Here is a 19,410-nt window from a genome sequence, read left to right on the forward strand (position 1 = left end):
ACTAGCTGTAAGGTAAGCAAGAGCAGATTCCATAGAACATTTGAGCCATTTTGATATATTCACTTAATTATCATGCCATCTACATACTGTACCTAACTTGCTGATAAGAATGTCATGAGGTACTTTGTCATGACATAGAACATTAAGACTGGAACATTATTTACCATCTTCATCACTTTCAGAGCCACTGCTCTTCTCCTTAGGAAAATTCTCATTTACATCCAAGGATTGTACTGAAACTTTGTGTGGTACAACATCAGAAAGCTTCCTTTCTAAAGGAATCAAAGAATTTCTCTTGTCTTGTTTATCATAATGACATTCCTCTGGTTCAGCAACCTAATAAAATAGAAAAGCCATTTATTTAAGTAACGTGACAATTCACAATCCCAGCTTTCCAAAAAGAAAATACAAAAACCTTCTAAAAGCTTCTAAAACCACTTACAAACTCCTGAAAACACACATATCTATCCATATTTCAAATGTAGATAGTCCTCAACTTATGACCACAATTGAGCCCAAAATTTAAGCAAGACATTTGTTAAATGAGTTTTGCTCCATTTCACAACCTTTCCTGTCACAGTTGTTAAGTGAATCACTGCAGTTGCTCAGTTAGTAACACGGTTGTTAAGTGAATCTGGCTTCCCCATTGACTTTGCTTTTCAGAAGGTTGCAGAAGATGATCACATGACATAAATATGAGTCAGTTGCCAAGCGGCCAATGGGAATGCTGCAATGGTTTTAAGTGTGAAAAATGGTCATAAGCCTTTTCTGAGTGCCATCGTAACTTAAAACTGTTGTATGTTGAGGACTACCCGCAAACATAATTCATTAAAGGGCTTGAACAAATGTGTTTACAGAACTATGAATACTACAAAACTCCATGCTATTTCCATGAGTCCCACTGAAATCAAAGTTCCACAGTAACTACTTCTGAAGTACAGTTATTCCCCGTCTTTATCTAACCATCCAGATACAGTATGCAAAACAGCCACAATGAAAACCAAACAAAAAAGACCTATAAATGAAAATCATAAGCCTGTTTCTACCATGTCATTTGTAGCTTTCTGAACGACACGACTGCTAATATTTTGGCTGGTGAAAATGAATTATGATCCAATAAGATCCCATTTCAGATTTTGTAATGACAGAGAATGTTCAAATTTTCAACTTGATTCTATTTTGCCATATTTATAGTAGGGTGAAATGGAAGACAAGCAAATTTAATAAAAAATAAAATCTTTAATTTATAACAGGGATATTATGTTATTGTCTTAGTTGCACAAATTATGTAAATTTTATATTGGGTATACTCAAAGTCAGGCCCATAAGCTAATCACAATACGTCTTACTATTTTTCAGAAAGAAAGTATAACTGTACTTAGGAATGCTAGAAGTTCATGCATCAAATGAGTAAAGAAGTAAATGAGTAAAAATGACAAACAATTCAAACAGTTAATATATTTTGTATAGTATTATACATAAGGCCTGACATTTGGTATACAATATCATATATAGAGATTTGTGGTTTTGTGTGTGTGTGTGTGTGTGTGTGTGTGTGTGTATTTTAGCAGTATCAAATGCCAAGAAAAAAGCACTTGATATTCACGTTTGAGTGAAAGTATAGTGATATAACAAGTAATAACAGGATTTTGTTATATATGACAATATTTTGAAATCTGTTAAAAATCTAAATTTCTAATTATATACAAATTATCGTCATGCTATAATGCTACATATTTTCAGTATATCCACAATAATAAGAATTTTAGTCTACAAGAACATGATAATAATTCACTGCTTGCTTGATTTCAATTTCTCATTTGATTTTGTAGGTTACTTTTTAAAAAATTCACTGAATAATAGCAAATATGTAAGATTAGAATTCATTTCAAACAGAAAATAATGGCCATAAGTAACTCGCTATCAGAAAACATAACAATAAAGAATATAGCAACAAAAATGTTTTAGAAAGTACACTATGTGCTATTAATTCAGAAGGACTTATTTATGAACCAGCAAGGAATTCATTGAATTACTTTCAGTCTATAAATCTATTTATTTTATTTATTAAATTTGTATGCAGCCCAATTCACTAATACAGTAACTGGGTGGCTTACAATATAATAAAAAGTTTAAAAGTGCTGAAAACAATTAAAATTAGAATAAAAATATTAAAAGTAAAGAACCAAGATGATGGGCAGTCTGGGGATGAGAATCTTCTCTATCTCATCAGTCATCCCCAGTGTGTAGGCCCTGTCAGCCTGCAAGCCAACCAGCAGAACAAAATTTTTAGGCTCTTCCAGAAGGCCAGGAATATGGGTGTGGATCTCACCTGTGATGGGAGAATATTCCAGAGGATGGAGGCCATAGCAACTATGTTATCATAGTTTGGATATAATTTATAACACATTTCATTTAACCAAACTGATTTCTCAAAGAATGAGAAATCTATTAGCTGATAGAAGGCAATATGTATTTTTGTAAATATATAGCTTGCCTTGCATTAAATTATTTGAGTATATTTTTATATTCAGTTATAAAGTTCTAAATATTCTACACAAGTTAAAATATTCCATCCAAGTTTAAACTATGGTGTTTAAACAATATACATTCATATGCAAGAATATGAACAAGTTAATAAAGTTAATAATGCATTTATAGTGAAAAGGAATGTTTTAAAAGCTTACTTCTGAAAGTGAATTTCCAGTAAGAAATTCTGTCTCATCTTCAGTCTGAGCAGTGGATTCTTGAACTAGACCAACAGCTTTAGCTGGTTCCTTATCTCCAGATTCATCACTAAGGCTAGATCTATACAAAAATAGAAACAGTGTTACTTCATATTTATTCTAGAACCATTTGTTAATACAGTGTAATATTGGGTTTAAAGCATAGATTGGAAAAATGTTTGCCTTAAAATATTCAATCATTCTACCATCAAATGATGTCTTTATCTTAGAGGCATCAGTTTATAGAACTTGTCAAAAAGTAATACCATTGTGTTATATAAAGATGAATACTGCTATTTTGTTGCATGAATGAGGAAAAAAAATCCCTTTGCTTATCTATAGTTTTATTTTCCCAAACATCTTCTTTATAATTACTCACAGCTAAGATGACTGTTGGGTTTATACGACCATCTCTTAAAAGATTCTGTAAAATGAATCTTCTGTATATAACTGAACATTTTGCATATTAAAAAATGTTTAAATACTACTGCTTCATTATATAGTGACACCAAAGATAAAAAGTTTTCACCAACCTGGATAACAAGAATTAATACATAAAATATCCCTGACAGAATAATTATACCAAGTTTATAGCGATAGATGGTTCTATCAACAAAACACAATCTGCAAAAAAGCAAAAATCACAATAACAGTGTGGCAATCTACTGTATAATATTTCCTTACCTTAATTGTCCATTCTCTTCAGATGATGAATAAATGTTTTCCATCTCTTCTATATTTAAGCCAAGCTCAGAGCCATAGCTCTGGTGTACAAGCTGCCAAAATTCCTGTTTGGTTAATTTCTAAGAAACAGAGGAAAAAAAGTACACTAAGAACAATGGCAAGTTGTTCACAAATTAATTATTGATTATCTAAGTCAAATCATTCTATTAATATAAAAGGACTGCTTCATAACAGCATTCAATAAACCCAGTATTAGCATACACAGCTTGTTTTGGGGCTGCCGGAACTATTCGGTTTTGCCATCTCAACAGTCTTACACACACCCCCATCCAATTCCTGAAATAACACCCCAAGACATTTTAACTATTGAGAACAGCTGCAACTTCTTAACTCATGTTAGTTGTACAAGTTCACATTAAGTCAGCTGTCTTTGGGTTAGAAGCTTCTCTCCTCAAATGTTAAAGAGGCCCTGATCAAAGAACTGTAGCAAAATAGCAAGTGAAGCAGAATGATGTAAACCTAAGAGCAATGTCTTCTCTAAATCAGCAATTTCAGAATATTCTACTGTTGCCCTAACCGCTACTAGATTGTTTTCCTCTGCCTATCTTGCCAGGAGAACATCTGGTCTCGTGCTTCAGAATAAGACAGGACATGTATTTGACCTTCTGTAAGGTAAAGGTTAAGGGACGCGGTGGCTCAGTGGGTTAGGACGCTGAGCTTGTCGATCGGAAGGTCGGCAGTTTGGCGGGTCGAATCCCGAGTGCCGCGTAGCAGAGTGAGCGCCTGTTACTCGTCCCAGCTTCTGCCCACCTAGCAGTTCGAAAGCATGTAAAAATGCAAGTAGAAAAATAGGGACCACTCCGGTGGGAAGGTAACAGCGTTCCGTGCGCCTTTGGCGTCTAGTCATGCCGGCCACATGACCACGGAGACGTCCTCGGACAAGCGCTGGCTCTTCGGCTATGAAACGGAGATGAGCACCGGCCCCTAGAGTCGGAAACGACTAGCACACATGTGCGGGGGAACCTTTACCTTTACCTTTAAGGTAAAGGTAAAGGTTCCCCCGCACATGTGTGCTAGTCGTTTCCGACTCTAGGGGCCGGTGCTCATCTCCGTTTCAAAGCCGAAGAGCCAGCGCTTGTCCGAGGACGTCTCCGTGGTCATGTGGCCGGCATGACTAGACGCCAAAGGCGCACGGAACGCTGTTACCTTCCCACCGTAGTGGTCCCTATTTTTCTACTTGCATTTTTTACGTGCTTTCGAACTGCTAGGTGGGCAGAAGCTGGGACGAGTAACAGGCGCTCACTCTGTTACGCGGCTCTCGGGATTCGACCCGCCAAACTGCCGACCTTCTGATCGACAAGCTCAGTGTCCTAACCCACTGAGCCACCGCGTCCCTATTGACCTTCTGTAATGTTACATTTATACCAAATTATCTTTCAGTAGTCTTGTTTTAAGATTAAATATATCTAGCTACTTAGATCCCTTTTCCGATACAGCACTTCATTATTTCTTTAACCACCCTCATTGCTGTAATGTGGGAATGACCTTGGGAGACTTGGAGAAGAGATGCAGCCAAACAAATGGTCAGATAAAAGGCAACTTAGCCCACAACAGGAATGGGATGGAGCAAGCAGCTCAGAAGGGACCCCTAGTTTTGGGGGCTGTAAAAAAGATGCGAGGAGGGCACATGTTATTTCAACATTTGCAAGTTCCTGTTAATATAACCTTACAATAAAGTAGACTTAGCTCATCTTGTCATGCTTCCTATCTGGTTTACCTCTAAAGATGATTGCCTTTCTCTGAACCCGTTCAAATTTCTCTGACTTCTTCTAAAAACATAATAAGCAGAACTAGAATTTGAGCTCAAAGTTGGGGCTAACCAAAGTACAGTAAATATTATGATCCTTTTGATTCATATTATCTTTATAATGTACTATTGTTCCAACTTTTTCCCCAATTACCAATATAAGCCAATTTAATATGTAACATGAGCTATATGTGTGTTTTTCATTTTAGCTTCCTACATGAAGAATTTTGCACTTGCTTCTGTTAAATATCCTTCAGTTACTTTCAGGCTATTTTGCTAAGTAATGAAAGTTTTGAATGTTATTGTTCTTTTCTAGGATAGTTATCCCAGTTTCGTTCTTTTAAAAAAACTGATAAGGATTCCCTCCATTTCTTCTTCCAAGCTGTTAATAAAAATAGATGTTTAGAGGGCCCACAACTAATCCTTGGAGACGCACGCTCAAAAATCTCTCAAATTTAATGAGGAATTATTGATGAGCGATATTGAGCTATTTTTGAGCCATTTTGATATATTCACTTAATTATCATGCATCTACATACTGTACCTAACTTGCTGATAAGAATGTCATGAGGTACTTTGTCAAATGTCTTGAAACTAAGATGTATTGTCAACAGCATTCCCCCAATGTATTAAGAATATTATCTGATTGAAAATGAGTTAAGATTAATTTGGCAAGCCTTCTTCCTACAAATTCATTCCACTTCATTAAATAATCTTGTTGTTTCATAATTACAAATAAGGATTCAGGGAAAAGAAAGTTGGATTTAAGCTTCTTTCCAACTACATAGAACAAACAAAAAGCATACAAAAATGATGCTTAAATTGGGCTCCTTATTAGTTTAATAGTAGCGCTAAACCATAAACCACTTCCATGTCCACAGAATAAAATGTACCCTAATTAATAATAGTGAATATGCCATGAATGCTAATAGTTTATACGAGTTAAGATCTATTTGAAGACACATATAGTTAGCAAATGTTTACCATGGATGTTCTTTATTATTTATTTTATTTATTTATTTTATTTATTTTTATTACATTTATATCCCGCCCTTCTCCGAAGACTCAGGGCGGCTTACAAGCTTAGCAGTAGCCTTCATTCTATGTATATGCCTGCTTGTTAGGGCTTTCACACACACACCCAAGCGGCATTATTACAAAGTCAGCTTATTGCCCCCAACAATCTGGGTCCTCATTTTACCTACCTCGGAAGGATGGAAGGCTGAGTCAACCTTGAGCCTGGTGGGATGCGAACCTGCACTAATTGCAGGCAGCTGGTGTTACTTAAGGAGGCATTAGCCCACTGCTCCACCAAGGCTTATCCTATGTTTTTATGATTGCAACATAATCCTACTATCAGTCATAAAATAATGAAAGCAGAGCAAACAAGCCATACAAATGACATGTAAGCAAAAATGCAATTTACACAGTATTACACTAAGCCATCTTAGTAGAATTAGCTAGGAATTTTTTTACAATAAATTCTAATACAGTGGACCTCATTATCTCCAGGTTTTGAGTATCCATGGTTAAAAAACAAAGACTCAAATAAATTGTCTATAGTAAATGGTTTAGGTATCTGCATTTTTAGGTTTGCAGTTTTGTTTCATCCATTATTTAGCACATTCACAGAATTCTCCTTAGATTGCCTGGTGATCCTACCAAACTGCTACATTCTGATGTTATATTGTCATCCTCTTTCTGCAAGTTACTTCCCCACAGTGACAATGAGCAATGCACAGGGGAGAACTCTGCTGAGTAAAGTAGCATATGATCACAGAAAATATTGCCATTTATCAACAAGATTAAGCAGATGATTTTTCCTTAATTATGGAATTTAAGCCCCCAATTAGCTTAGGCTCAAACTCCTGTTATCTGCAGTTGCACTATCCATGATTGCATGGGGCTGCATTGTATGCCGAAGCAAAAACAGGCACAATTAGTAGGATCCACTTATACCTAGTTATGTAATAATTACATTATTCCAAAGAGATTCAACAACCATTTGACTGAAATGGTATGGGGTTTCTTGCCTGAGCAAGGGATTGGACTAGAAGATCTCCAAAGTCCCTTTCAACTCCGTTATTCTGTTATTTTCCTGAGATGTAAAAACTGTCCTTCAGCCTCAGAATACAAAAGTCAGCAGAAATTGTGATAAAGATACCCCTGTATGCAATAGTTAACAGTCTAATATAGAGAGATACTAAGCAGGACAAATAGGGAGCACTTTAAAAAAATGTATATTGGCCTTCCCATTACAGATGAAAAATAGAAGAGCAATACAAGAAATAAAGAGAATATAAAGTATTTTTGTCTCTTCTGAATAAAAAGAGAAGGAGAAATACATAAAGTTGAGACTCTACTCAAATTTTGCTGAGCATGCAACAAATAAAGACTCATTTGAATGCAGGTGGAACAGATTTAATCTTGTTTTGTGCTACAATGTTCACCACCCTTGGTGTTCCATGACTTATTTTGCCATGGATAAAGACAGCTATTTTTGCTTTGTTCCCGCAATGCAAATAGTGTGGCTTTTGTTGCCACATTGCAATACTGAAAATGGTTTAGTTTTCACTAAGCATGATGTAGGAAACAAACCATTGCTATAAAACTTGTTTTGAAGTTAGAATTACACATGATTCAGGACAATATGGCTTATTCAATAAACCACAGTAAAACCTAACAGTAGCTTAGTGTATTAAATGAACCCAGTAGCAACACTGCTATTATTCTGCAAAGATACTATATAATTAATGCATGACATTCAAGAAGGAGGATGTGATATACCCAGTCACTCCATAACTTTTTCTAGTTTCTTAATAGCTATCAACAAGCATTTCAAGCAGAGATCTCCCATTTATATTTGGAGATGTTAAGAATTGAATCTAGAGCTTTCTGTATTCTAAGCATATATCTACTATTACAGACATGTCAAACACAAGGCCCGGGGGCCGGATCCGGCCCACGAAGTGGTTTCATGTGGCCCCATGAAGCCATCCTGGAAACAGTGAGGGAACGGCCCCCACTGCCTTGGCCCTGGTCCAGAGACCCTCCTTCTGCCAGAGACCCTCAGATCTGTCCCACTCCTGCCCAGGCCCCTATAGGCACCCTTGATGCGAACGATGTAGATCTGGCCATGCCCACCCAGTAGGCCATATGCACTCTAGCCACGCCCACCAGTAGGCCACGCCCACCCTGGCCATACCCACCCAGCCCCTTGAGGGCAACCGCAATGCTGATGCGGCCCTCAATGAAATTGAGTTTGACACCCCTGTACTATTAGGTTACGCTCATCTTTTAATGATTCCCTAGTTGCAAAGAAGCAGCATCAGTGCTTGCTCAAAGGCAACCCATACCATCATGTCAATTCTACACATTAAAACACTATGGCTATGTTCATACAACTTGCTTATCTTAATTATTTACCTAATCACTGTCTGGATTTGCACAATCACTAAACCAAAAACTTATTAAATGTCCATAAAAAACAAAATTAAAAGTAACCATAATTAATATACAAATATAGCTATGTTAGTAAAGTGTTGGTTAAACTTGACTAAGCCATGCAAATATTTTTCTTCAACTCAAATAATGATATTTTTTCTAACTTAAGAATAAGAAAATCTAACTCTATAGAAAAAAATCTATTGAGTCTAAAGAGACTATGAATTTAAGAGCAACAAGTTTCTCATATAAGCCTGAAATCCTTCTTTCCTTCCACATTCATTTACCTGCAATCGTCTGCTTGAAAAGAGATCACATTCATAGATTTGCAATACCAAAGTACATTGAACTTCAAACTGACACTCAGGAAACTGGACACATCATCAGAACAAAGTTAACATAAGCAACTTCAGGGTTGAAGCAACTTTCCGTCATTGAAAATCAGCACTTCCTGAAGTGTCAGAATTCCTCCTCCTCAAGCCATTTAACTAACAAAGCAAACTAGAAGCCGGCAAGGTAGGTAAAATTTAATATAAGCTTACCTTGCCTGCACAGAAGTTTCTATCAAACAGTGGCAAAATTTACAGAGAGACCCCATTTAAAAAGACTCAAAACAAAATTCCACTTTGAGAGAAAAGTGTTGCATTTATACAAATTCTACTCCTGGCACTCAGAAAGCTGTTAAAAAGTGGGCAGGTCTGATTTTAGTTCTTAAGTTGTTCCTTGTACCAGCCCAGTTTCAGCTCCTCCCATCAAGGAAACAAATCAACAGTCTGTGAAGCACACAGATTAAAATTTCTAAAGATCTAGCAACTGAGGCTTTTTTCTGTCTCTTCCACAGGTTACTGGAATATGCATAAGACTGAACAAATTCAAAGGGAATTTTCTCTTTTGCTCCTCTCCTAAGAACTGCACTAAGTTATTACAGCATCTCCTGGGAGCGATTTTAAAGCTGCTTGTGTGCTAATGTTGCTGATAATTCCACTCAAAATTGGTCAAGCTGTACTTCACTGCAAGAGAAGAACTCAATCTACATTCCTAGGTATAGCCTCCTTATCAGATTTCTCTTTAACCCTTTTGCTAAGATGCACATAGATACCAGCTTGGTAACCTGTCCCACAGCTCAGGAGAAACAAACGCCTTGAATTTTCTGCTGAAAGTGATCAGCAGTAATAAGATGCCATTTGATGTATCTGTCCCCCACCTTCCCATTTTCTTCCTGGATTGATGCATATTGTTGATTGTTGACTTTTCATTGTTTTAAATGTGTGCTTATATTCTACGCTTGATAACGTTTGCTTCAAAAGTATTTTCTTTCAGAAAACTGCTAACTCTGAAATTCTGTGCAGATCATTTAACAGAATAACAGAGCTGGAAGGAACTTTGTATGTCTTTGAGTCCAACTCCCTGCCCAAGCAGGAGACCCTATACCAGTGATGGCGAACCTTTTAGAGACCAAGAGCCCAAACTGCAACCCAAAATCCACTTATGTATTGTCGGGTGCCGGGTGGGTGTGGCCCATTGGGTGGTTGTGGCTGCGGTGGTAATGGCAGACTGGGTGGGACTAAAAAGTTCAATCAATCAATTCGAACTTTGCGAGATCTTTTTTCCCCCCGCTAAAGTTGAAATTGATTAAACCTTTCTTTTTTTTTTGCACACGGTGGCAGAGGCCTAAAGCGAAAAGGTTTTATAAAACCCAGCTGAAGGCCTAGGACTTGGGTGATGCCTCACGTGCCCACAGAGAGGGCTCTGCGTGCCACCTGTGGCACGAGTGCCATAGGTTCGCCACCACGGCCCTATACCATTCCAGACAAATGGCTGTCCAATCTCTTCTTAAAAACCTCCGGTGATGGACCACCCACAACGTCTGAAGGCAAGCCATTCCACTGACTAATTGTTCTCACTGTTAGGAAATTTCTCCTTAGTTCTAAGTTGGATCTGTCCTTGATAAGTTTCCATCTGTTACTTCTTGTCCTGCCCTCAGGTGTTATGGAGAATTGGTTGTCCCCCTCTTCCATGACAGTTCCTCAAATATTGGAACATTGCTGTTATGTCATCCCTAATCTTTCTTTTCACTAGACTAGACATACCCAGCACCTATAACTGATCTTCATATGTTTTAGTCTCCAGCTCCCTAATCATCTTTGTTGCTCTTCTTTGCCCTCTTTCTACCATCTCAACATCTTTTTTGTATTGTGGTGACCAAAATGGATGCAGTATTCCAAGTGTGGACTTGCCAAAGTAGTATAAAGCGATGCTAACACTTCATATGACCTTATGATTCCTAGGACCACATTGGCTTAGGGTTTTTTTTTAGTTAGTTTTACTGAAAGGTAGTTCGTTTCACTGATAGAAATCTTTGTGGGAAGAATGTACGTGTTTGCAAGCAAGACTGTTATAAACCTGCACACCTTAAAGGATTATTAATTACCTGGAAACATCTGACCCTGAAATCTATTGAAATTTTTCTTTTCCTATTTTTTCCAGCCATGAAAATCTTAGAATATAACAAAATATTATAGTTTGGGAGTATACAATACCACACAAGAGTTCTTAATTATCTATCCAATTTCATCTAAGTACTTACTTTCTTATTGTGTAACCTATTGTTTTCCAAATATAACCAACCACTATAATAATGACCCTTTTTAAAAAAAAAAAGGCTGCGTTACTGTCTTTTAGAATTCAAGTGCATTAACTGCATAATGCATTTCAAATTCTAGGGTTAGGGTTCACAGACAAGGTATATATATTGCCCGGTGACCCCTAGGATATGCCCAAATAACCCCTTTGGAGATAATTTCCCACATCCCTAGTTTTAAGAACCACTAAGGGTGGACGCGGTGGCTCAGTGGGTTAGGATGCTGAGCCTGTCGATCAGAAGGTTGACAGTTTGGCGGGTCGAATCCTGAGTGCCGCGTAGCAGAGTGAGCGCCTGTTACTTGTCCCAGCTTCTGCCAACCTAGCAGTTTGAAAGCACGTAAAAAATGCAAGTAGAAAAAAAGGGACCACTACGGTGGGAAGGTAACAGCGTTCCGTGCGCCTTTGGCGTCTAGTCATGCCGGCCACATGACCACGGAGACATCCTCAGACAAGCGCTGGCTCTTCGGCTTTGAAACGGAGATGAGCACCGGCCCCTATAGTCGGAAACGACTAGCACGCATGTGCGGGGGAACCTTTACCTTTACCTTAAGGGTGGAGATAATGTTTTTGAAGTCTTTTCTGAATTGGGAAAATCCTGTGCACATAAAGGTTTATTCAGGGAAGGTACATTAACATTATTTTACTACTATGTAGTTTTTATGTCAGCAATGTTTCAAACTTGTGATCGTCTATACACAGAACACCATCTGAAAAAATACCATTTTTGTTTCCATCCAACATTTGGATCTCAAAATGTATTACTGGTAGTCCTTGACTCACAACTACAATTGAGCCCAAAATGTCTGTTGCTAAGTGAGACAGTTGTTAAGTGAGTTTTACCTCATATTACAACCTTTCTTGCCACAGTTGTTAAGTGAATCACTGCAGTTGTTAAGTTAGTAACACAGTTGCTAAATGAATTTGACTTCCCCACTGATTTTGTTTCTCAGGTCACAAAAGTTGATCACATGATCTCAGGATACTGCAACCATAAATAGTCATAAATATGAACTAGTTGTCAAACATCTGAATTTTGATCACATGAAACGTGGAGATGCAGCAAGGGTATTAAGTTTTAGAAAGTCATGTCACTGTGCCATTGCAACTTTGAATGGTCACTAAATGAACTGTTGTAAGTCAAGGACTACCCGAACTTAATTGCAAGTGTTAATATGACAGAAGAGGAATGTTATTAAAACATAACAAAAGTAACTATAGTAACTATATTTAACTTTAATTACAGGTACATATAAATACATTTTGGGTTTTGATCTGGCCCCATCCATTACTTTTGAAGTTCTATCTCACCTAACCCAGAATAAGTTCTTCACTCATAATTGTTGGTTGAAATAATACATCTGATAGAAACAAGGCCATGCAATATTTCTGAATTTGGATCAGGTAAAAGTTTAGCCTAAAGATGCAAGCAGAGAAGGATAGAAAGCTGCTTGTTTTTGATGAGTGATTCTGGAGTTTCTCCAGCTAAAAGCACTCTAAATCAACCTAAAATTATCTACATAAAAGTGTTTAAAATCTATATCAGTCCATGATAAAGGGCAGATAATAGATGTAAACATATAGAAAAACATACATATTAGCTATCTTATGTTTTCCTTTTTCTTGAACATAGGTTATTCCTTGAAGAACCCAGTCAAACTGTCAAATCAAGATAAGGTTCAAAATTTTCATATGGTACTAAAACACATTATATATTGAAGCCAGGAAAATTCTCAAACAGATGTCTAATTTTTTTAAAATAAACTTCCATTTGTCCTTATTTTGTCAGATGTTAATTTGTGAATAAATAAATAAATAAAAATGTGGCAATTTAAATTTAAATTTAAAGAAAGATTTTAACTTTGGGGGTTATATCTAACTCAAAATATTTTTAAATAAATACTCAGGCCAATTTCATGTATTTATAAAGTACATCAAGTCTACTACCCCTGCTGTCCATATTTATCCATAGATTATAGAGCTTCAAATTTAAAATAATTATTATGTAAGAAAAAAAATCTTTAAAAAAGCTGTGAAATATTAGTGCAAATTACCAATGTATAAATACAAATGGTAAGGCAACAGTTTCAAAGACATCTGACTAGTATTTTTTACTGATACTGGTACTGTTTCATTACAGCATCCAAAATAAGTCAGGACCTCAGATATTTCCCAGCTATATAAAAACTTACCTTCTCCAACAATGCATTTTGCCATAATCGAAACATATTGAGGTAGGTTCGGTCTCTGGCACTGAAGGAAGTGAAGAAAAACTGCCAAACAAAATGGTAATTTGCATGAAAAATATTAAAAGTAATCTACAAATCAGTCAACCTTATTTCAAATAATAAGATATTAAGTCAGAGCCAATGGATCTAAGAAGGACTACATTATACACTGTTTAGCCATGTACAATCCTATACATATTTACTTATATAAAAGTTTCATTAAGTTCAGTCAGGCTTACTATTATTCTATCTGTTTTTTTGCCTTTCTGGTGGTTACAGAGTATTTACTCCCAAGCAAATGGGTATACTCCAAATGTATATTCACACTACCATAAAAGTAAGTCTCAATAAACTTAATAGGTTCATCAGATCTAAATGGTATATAAAAGATATAGCATATAGTCAAGTTCTAACATGATTTGCAAACTATTACTATTATTGTTATCCAATTTATTTGAGGGCCACCTCACAGCAAAGATAAATAATAGTATTTTAAAATTCATAACTTTCCTTTCCAGGTGCAACATAATAAAGCATTTTTTGGCTCTTACATGCACACACCCATTCACATGTTCTAAAAGCCTAGATGCATTCCTGATTGATAGAGGAAGAGCCTCAATGCAAAGTAAGCACTCATACTTTCCCAAGTATTACTTTATCCTTCCTCCTACTATTTTCCCCAAAGCAACAATCCCCTTAGATGGGTTGGGCTGAGAGAGTGACTGGCCCAAGGTCACCCAGCTGACCTTCATGCCTAAGTCAGGACTCAAATTCAGTATCCTGCTTTCTTAACAGCATCTTAACTGCACACCAAACTGGTTTTGTTTAGTTTAGTTTTGGACAGTCTTCTCCAGGCCCCTAGACATATAGACCAGAACAGGAGTAGGCAACCTTGGCTCTTTTATGACTTGTGGACTTCAACTCCCAGAATTCCTGAGCCAGCCATGCTGAGGGGAAAAGGAGAGGTTTCCAAGCTGAGCCATGGTGGCTCAGGAATTCTGGGAGTTGAAGTCCATGAGTCATAAAAGAGCCAAGGTTGCCTACCCCTGGACTAGAACATCCTTCATCAGGCACATAGTACAGGTAGTCCTCGACGTACAGCAGTTCATTTCGTGACCGTTCAAAGTTAGAATGCCACTGACTATTTTTCACATTTATGACTGTTGCAGCATCCCCATAGTACATGATCAAAATTGAGATGCTTGGCAACTGACTTACATTTATGACATGATCTTTCCTGCAGAATCAACTGCAGTGATTCACTTAACAATTGTGGCAAGGAAGGTGGTAAAATGGAGCAAAATTCACTTAACAGCTGTCTCACTTAGCAACAGAAATGTTGGGCTCAATTGTGGTGATAAGTTGAGGACTACCTGTAATGGCCATGTCAAATTAGAGTAATGGGAACTGAAGACCTATAACTTTGGAGAGCATGGTGAAAAAAAGATAATTTGGTGTCGTGGTTAAGTCACCAGGCTAGAACCCGGGACACCATGATTCTAGTTCTGCCTTAGGCACAAAGACAGCTAGGTTACCTTGGGCCAGTCACTCTCTGTCAGCCCAAAGAAGGAGACAATAGCAAGCTACGTCTGAAAATGTTGCAAGAAAACTTCACTGACTAGTCTAGGCAGTCACCAGGAATCAACACTAACTCAAAGGCATATGCACACACACCCTCACAGGGAAAGCTAACTAACAAGAAAGACTGGCTTTTGTCTGTTGGAAGGAAGGAAGGAAGGAAGGAAGGAAGGAAGGAAGGAAGGAAGGAAGGAAGGAAGGAAGGAAGGAAGGGAAGGAGGGAGGGAATTGGCTGCCTCAAGAAATGTCTCCATTAAATAGAGATACAAGTAAGAATATTGTACCTTCTCCCCTTCTGTAGCAATTTGGATAGCATTTGGAATAAGCCGAGCCGTCTTCTCTTTTGTCATGAAGGTTATGTCCTTCAGAGCAATAGAAATCTGAAGTTTGAAATACACACAAAATAAGCCGAAAAGCTAACACTGAAACTACAGAAACAACATATAAAATGAATATAATTAAAGCAATAGTTTTCACATGGTTTCATTTAATTCAGCATTACTACTCATTCAGCACTACTACCTAATGAGAAGGAAGGACTCACTGGAGAAGAGCCTAATGCTGGGAAAGATCGAGGGCAATAGAAGAAGGGGACGACAGAGAATGAGGTGGCTGGATGGAGTCACTGAAGCAGTAGGCGTGAGCTTAAATGGACTCCAGAAGATGGTAGAGGACAGGAAGGCCTGGAGGAATGTTGTCCATAGGGTCGCGATGGGTCAGACACGACTTCGCAGCTAACAACAACAACTCATATCAAAACCCTTCCTTTAAAAAAATTGGAAGAGTTAAAAACAACCTAAACATGTTGGGTGTCTTTATGGGTTTCCTTATGAAAATCATACAAACTAATATAGAAATCTTATCATAAAAAGGCAAACTTAAAATTCTTAGTGTGAAAATATACTACCTATGCCAATACTGTCTGTGCATGTGTATGAATGTATGTAGGTATTTATGTGTACATAGAGACAGGGCTTTTTTTCTCATAGAACGCTCAGAACGGAGTTCCGGCACCTTTTTTGGATGGAACCTTGTAGAGTAGGCAAGGTGGTTTGTATGACATGTGTGAGTTCCGGCACCTTTTTCTTTTACAAAAAAAGCACTGCATAGAGATATACGCAGTGGATACACACATTTCTTAAAGCAAACATGCCTTACCATAGTCTCCCATCTGAAGATGTTGCTGTAGAAACAGATCCAGTTTTCAGACAGATATAAGCGTCCTTGAAGGAGGATATCTTTTTGGAGGGCACAGGCATAATCTAAAGAAAAGTATTATATTTTTATAACATTTTAAAAGTGTAGCCAAATGCTTAATTAAGTTCATCAATAATTATTTTTATTCATTATTTATTTGTTGACTATTTTGTTAAATGATAAAATCATTCCTACATTGCCTGTGCACCTTTTTTTTTGAACAGCTTCAAATACAGATCCCTGATCTTTACATGCATCTTAAAACATACCTTGATGTTAGCTTAAAGTCAAGATTGCCTAGAGGCAAAACTAATCTTGAATGGAGAGCTTATTATGGGTGCAAACCCATTGGACATTATTATAATGTGCAATCTTCTCTCTCATAACTAAGTTCAGGAGAAACTAGATTTTTTTTTAACAGCAAATGGTGGGTGTGTACTATAATTGACACTAATGATTCCAAAAAGGTGACTTCACTGAAACTTCTCATTCTTTCCTAAATAGGTTTGTTAAATGATTTGATTTTCTCACCTTCTATCAGCTATGGCATTCTTAGGCATGTGAGTCTAAATTATTATCAAAAGCAATAAACTAAGCTTTAGACCTAAATTACTCCTCAAGAAAGCTCTGTAATTTTAACAATTATATTAATTTCAAGAACCTTTTCTAAGCTATATTAGAAAATACTATAAATATTAAGTAAAAGAGTTTTTAATTACAACTTTCAGCTTCTAAATTCTTGCTGTGTTATTGTTTGGGAAAATTAGTACTGTGAAACATGATTCAAAGGATAAAGTCAAAGTATTAAAAATACATGGAATAAGACAAAGATGCACACCTGCTTACATAATTTAATTACAGTATTTGTAGGAAATGGTTACAGATGTACTGGCTGGGAACATGAGTGTGTGCATACTTTTGGATGCAAAAATATCATGTTGATTGAGATTTGGAATGATTTGCAGTCTGTGATTACATCATGTAGTTAGGAACATACATCTATCAAAGACCAAAATAGTTGTGTTTGATGGAGAAATGGAATGGGTAACTGCAAATTATATACAAATGGTGAAAAACTAAGCAAGTAGACAAATGTGTGTTTCTGGAAATATTTATTAAAGATGGAGAAATACAAATGCTGGTAGAAACAGCATTAAGGAAAATTAATGGCCTATGTTGCTGGGAATGTAATGGAAATGAGTTGCTGTGTAAAAGACTCAAGAATGAATTTGCACTGAAAGAAGGTGGGTTGAATACAAAAGTGAGTAAACCACATGAAAACAAATAGTTTAATCACATAGAGAAAATGAATGCGAGTCAAGTTATGAAACAAACACATCAAGGAAAAATGATATACAAGGTCAAGATAAAGGGAAAGATTTGGAAACTCATGATTGGATGGTCCTGAAAAAGAAAGATCAGCATCTTAAAGAAAAGATAACATACGAAGAAATGTATAGATATGGTGGTTTTCAAGAATGGAAAGATATAGAGAAGTATAAGAACAGTGTTGGTATAAATTAGATATATTCCTTCTTTTTTCTTATCTCATATCTTAATTTGTTTGGTTACTATCTCTTATTTGTTTTGTACATGTTGCACAATGTCTTTAACCCAAAAGGGAACAGCATGATGAAAATGTGTGTGTGTGTGTGTGTGTGTGTATCTTTTGCAGTAGGTGGAATCTGTGTTGGGCTTCCACATTTTAAAAGTTCTAAAGTGGCATGTTAACCCATCTATGTAAGTATTGCCAGTTAAAAAATATCAGCTATAAAAGAAAGTTTTCTGCCATTATATTTGACATAGTTACTGTTATGAATAAAACAGGACATCAAACCTCTTGTGAGTTTTAAGATACAGAGTCAGGATTTTAACAAGTTGTGGATCCAGAATCATAAACCCTGTCTCCTTTTACCCTGGAGCTACACAGGTTTCATATTCTTTCTATGCTGTATTGTCTCTATCAAAAAAGAAATTACTTCTGACCATTACACAAGTGTTAAGAGGGAGGACTGACTTCAGGGAATCCTAAATTTTTCTTATTGTTTCTAAAATGGCTACAGCTCTTTTTGTTCTTGAAAATACTTTAAAAACACAAAAATAAATACAAGTCCTTAGGAATTTCAGAATGTATTTCTTTTTAAAAAAAATCACCTGTAATAACCTCAGACTCTGCATTACATGTTAAATGGCTGATGAGTATGGTTGTGAAACTAACCCAGATTCACAACAATCCTGACTGTCAGCTGTATGTCTAGCAGACTGCATGCATTCTCAAAACACATTCACTTATCTCAAATATAGAATCTACATCATCAGAAGAGAGGGTGATATGCTTTGAATCATGGTCAAAGTCAGATTACATGAGCCTTTTTAACAAAAAGGAATTCAAGTTGTTGAGGTCTGTTTTTGTTTTAAAAACAAGAGAAACTTTGAACCCAAGGCTGGACATCATGGAATTCAACATTTCTCCACAGCTTTAAAATTAGCTGATTGGCATTTCTAATGGAGGAAGGGAAATCCAGATACAGTAGAACCAGAAATATAACTGTTTCAAGAGTTATTTTTAAAGAAATATAGAAAGATTTGGTTAGGAATCTGCAATTAGTCATTTGATTTATTTTGATGTATCCACATTGTTGTTGTTAGTTGCGAAGTCGTGTCCGACCCATCGCGACCCTATGGACAATGTTCCTCCAGGCCTTCCTGTCCTCTACCATCTTCTGGAGTCCATCTAGGCTCACGCCTACTGCTTCAGTGACTCCATCCAGCCACCTCATCCTCTGTCGTCCCCTTCTTCTCTTGCCCTCAATCTTTCCCAGCATTAGGCTCTTCTCCAGTGAGTCCTTCCTTCTCATTAGGTGGCCAAAGTATTTGAGTTTTAGCTTAAGGATCTGGCCTTCTAAAGAGCAGTCAGGGTTGATCTCCTCTAGGACTGACCGGTTTGATCGCCTTGCAGTCCAAGGGACTCGCAGGAGTCTTCTCCAGCACCATAGTTCAAAGGCTTCAATTCTTTGGCGCTCAGCCTTTCTTATGGTCCAGCTTTCACTGCCATACATTGCAACTGGGAAGACCATAGCCTTGACTATACGCACTTTTGTTGACA

The 19,410-nt window shown here is 37.0% G+C and overlaps 1 protein-coding gene across 1 annotated transcript in view; it reads right to left on the reverse strand.

Annotated features, from left to right (window-relative positions):
- Positions 1-19,410, reverse strand: part of GRAMD1C (GRAM domain containing 1C) — a gene marked incomplete at its 5' end in the record, with an annotated part of 77,021 nt that overhangs the window by 20,310 nt on the left and 37,301 nt on the right. Inside the window, 6 exons of the mRNA XM_081327722.1 lie at positions 165-336; positions 2,688-2,808; positions 3,411-3,529; positions 13,494-13,574; positions 15,392-15,487; positions 16,266-16,369. Of these exons, the coding sequence (XP_081183848.1) occupies positions 165-336; positions 2,688-2,808; positions 3,411-3,529; positions 13,494-13,574; positions 15,392-15,487; positions 16,266-16,369 (693 nt within the window). The remainder of the gene's footprint in view (positions 1-164; positions 337-2,687; positions 2,809-3,410; positions 3,530-13,493; positions 13,575-15,391; positions 15,488-16,265; positions 16,370-19,410) is intronic.

The sequence above is a fragment of the Vipera berus genome (genome assembly GCF_964194415.1).
Source record: "Vipera berus genome assembly, chromosome: 4".
Classification (NCBI taxonomy): Eukaryota; Metazoa; Chordata; class Lepidosauria; order Squamata; family Viperidae; genus Vipera; species Vipera berus.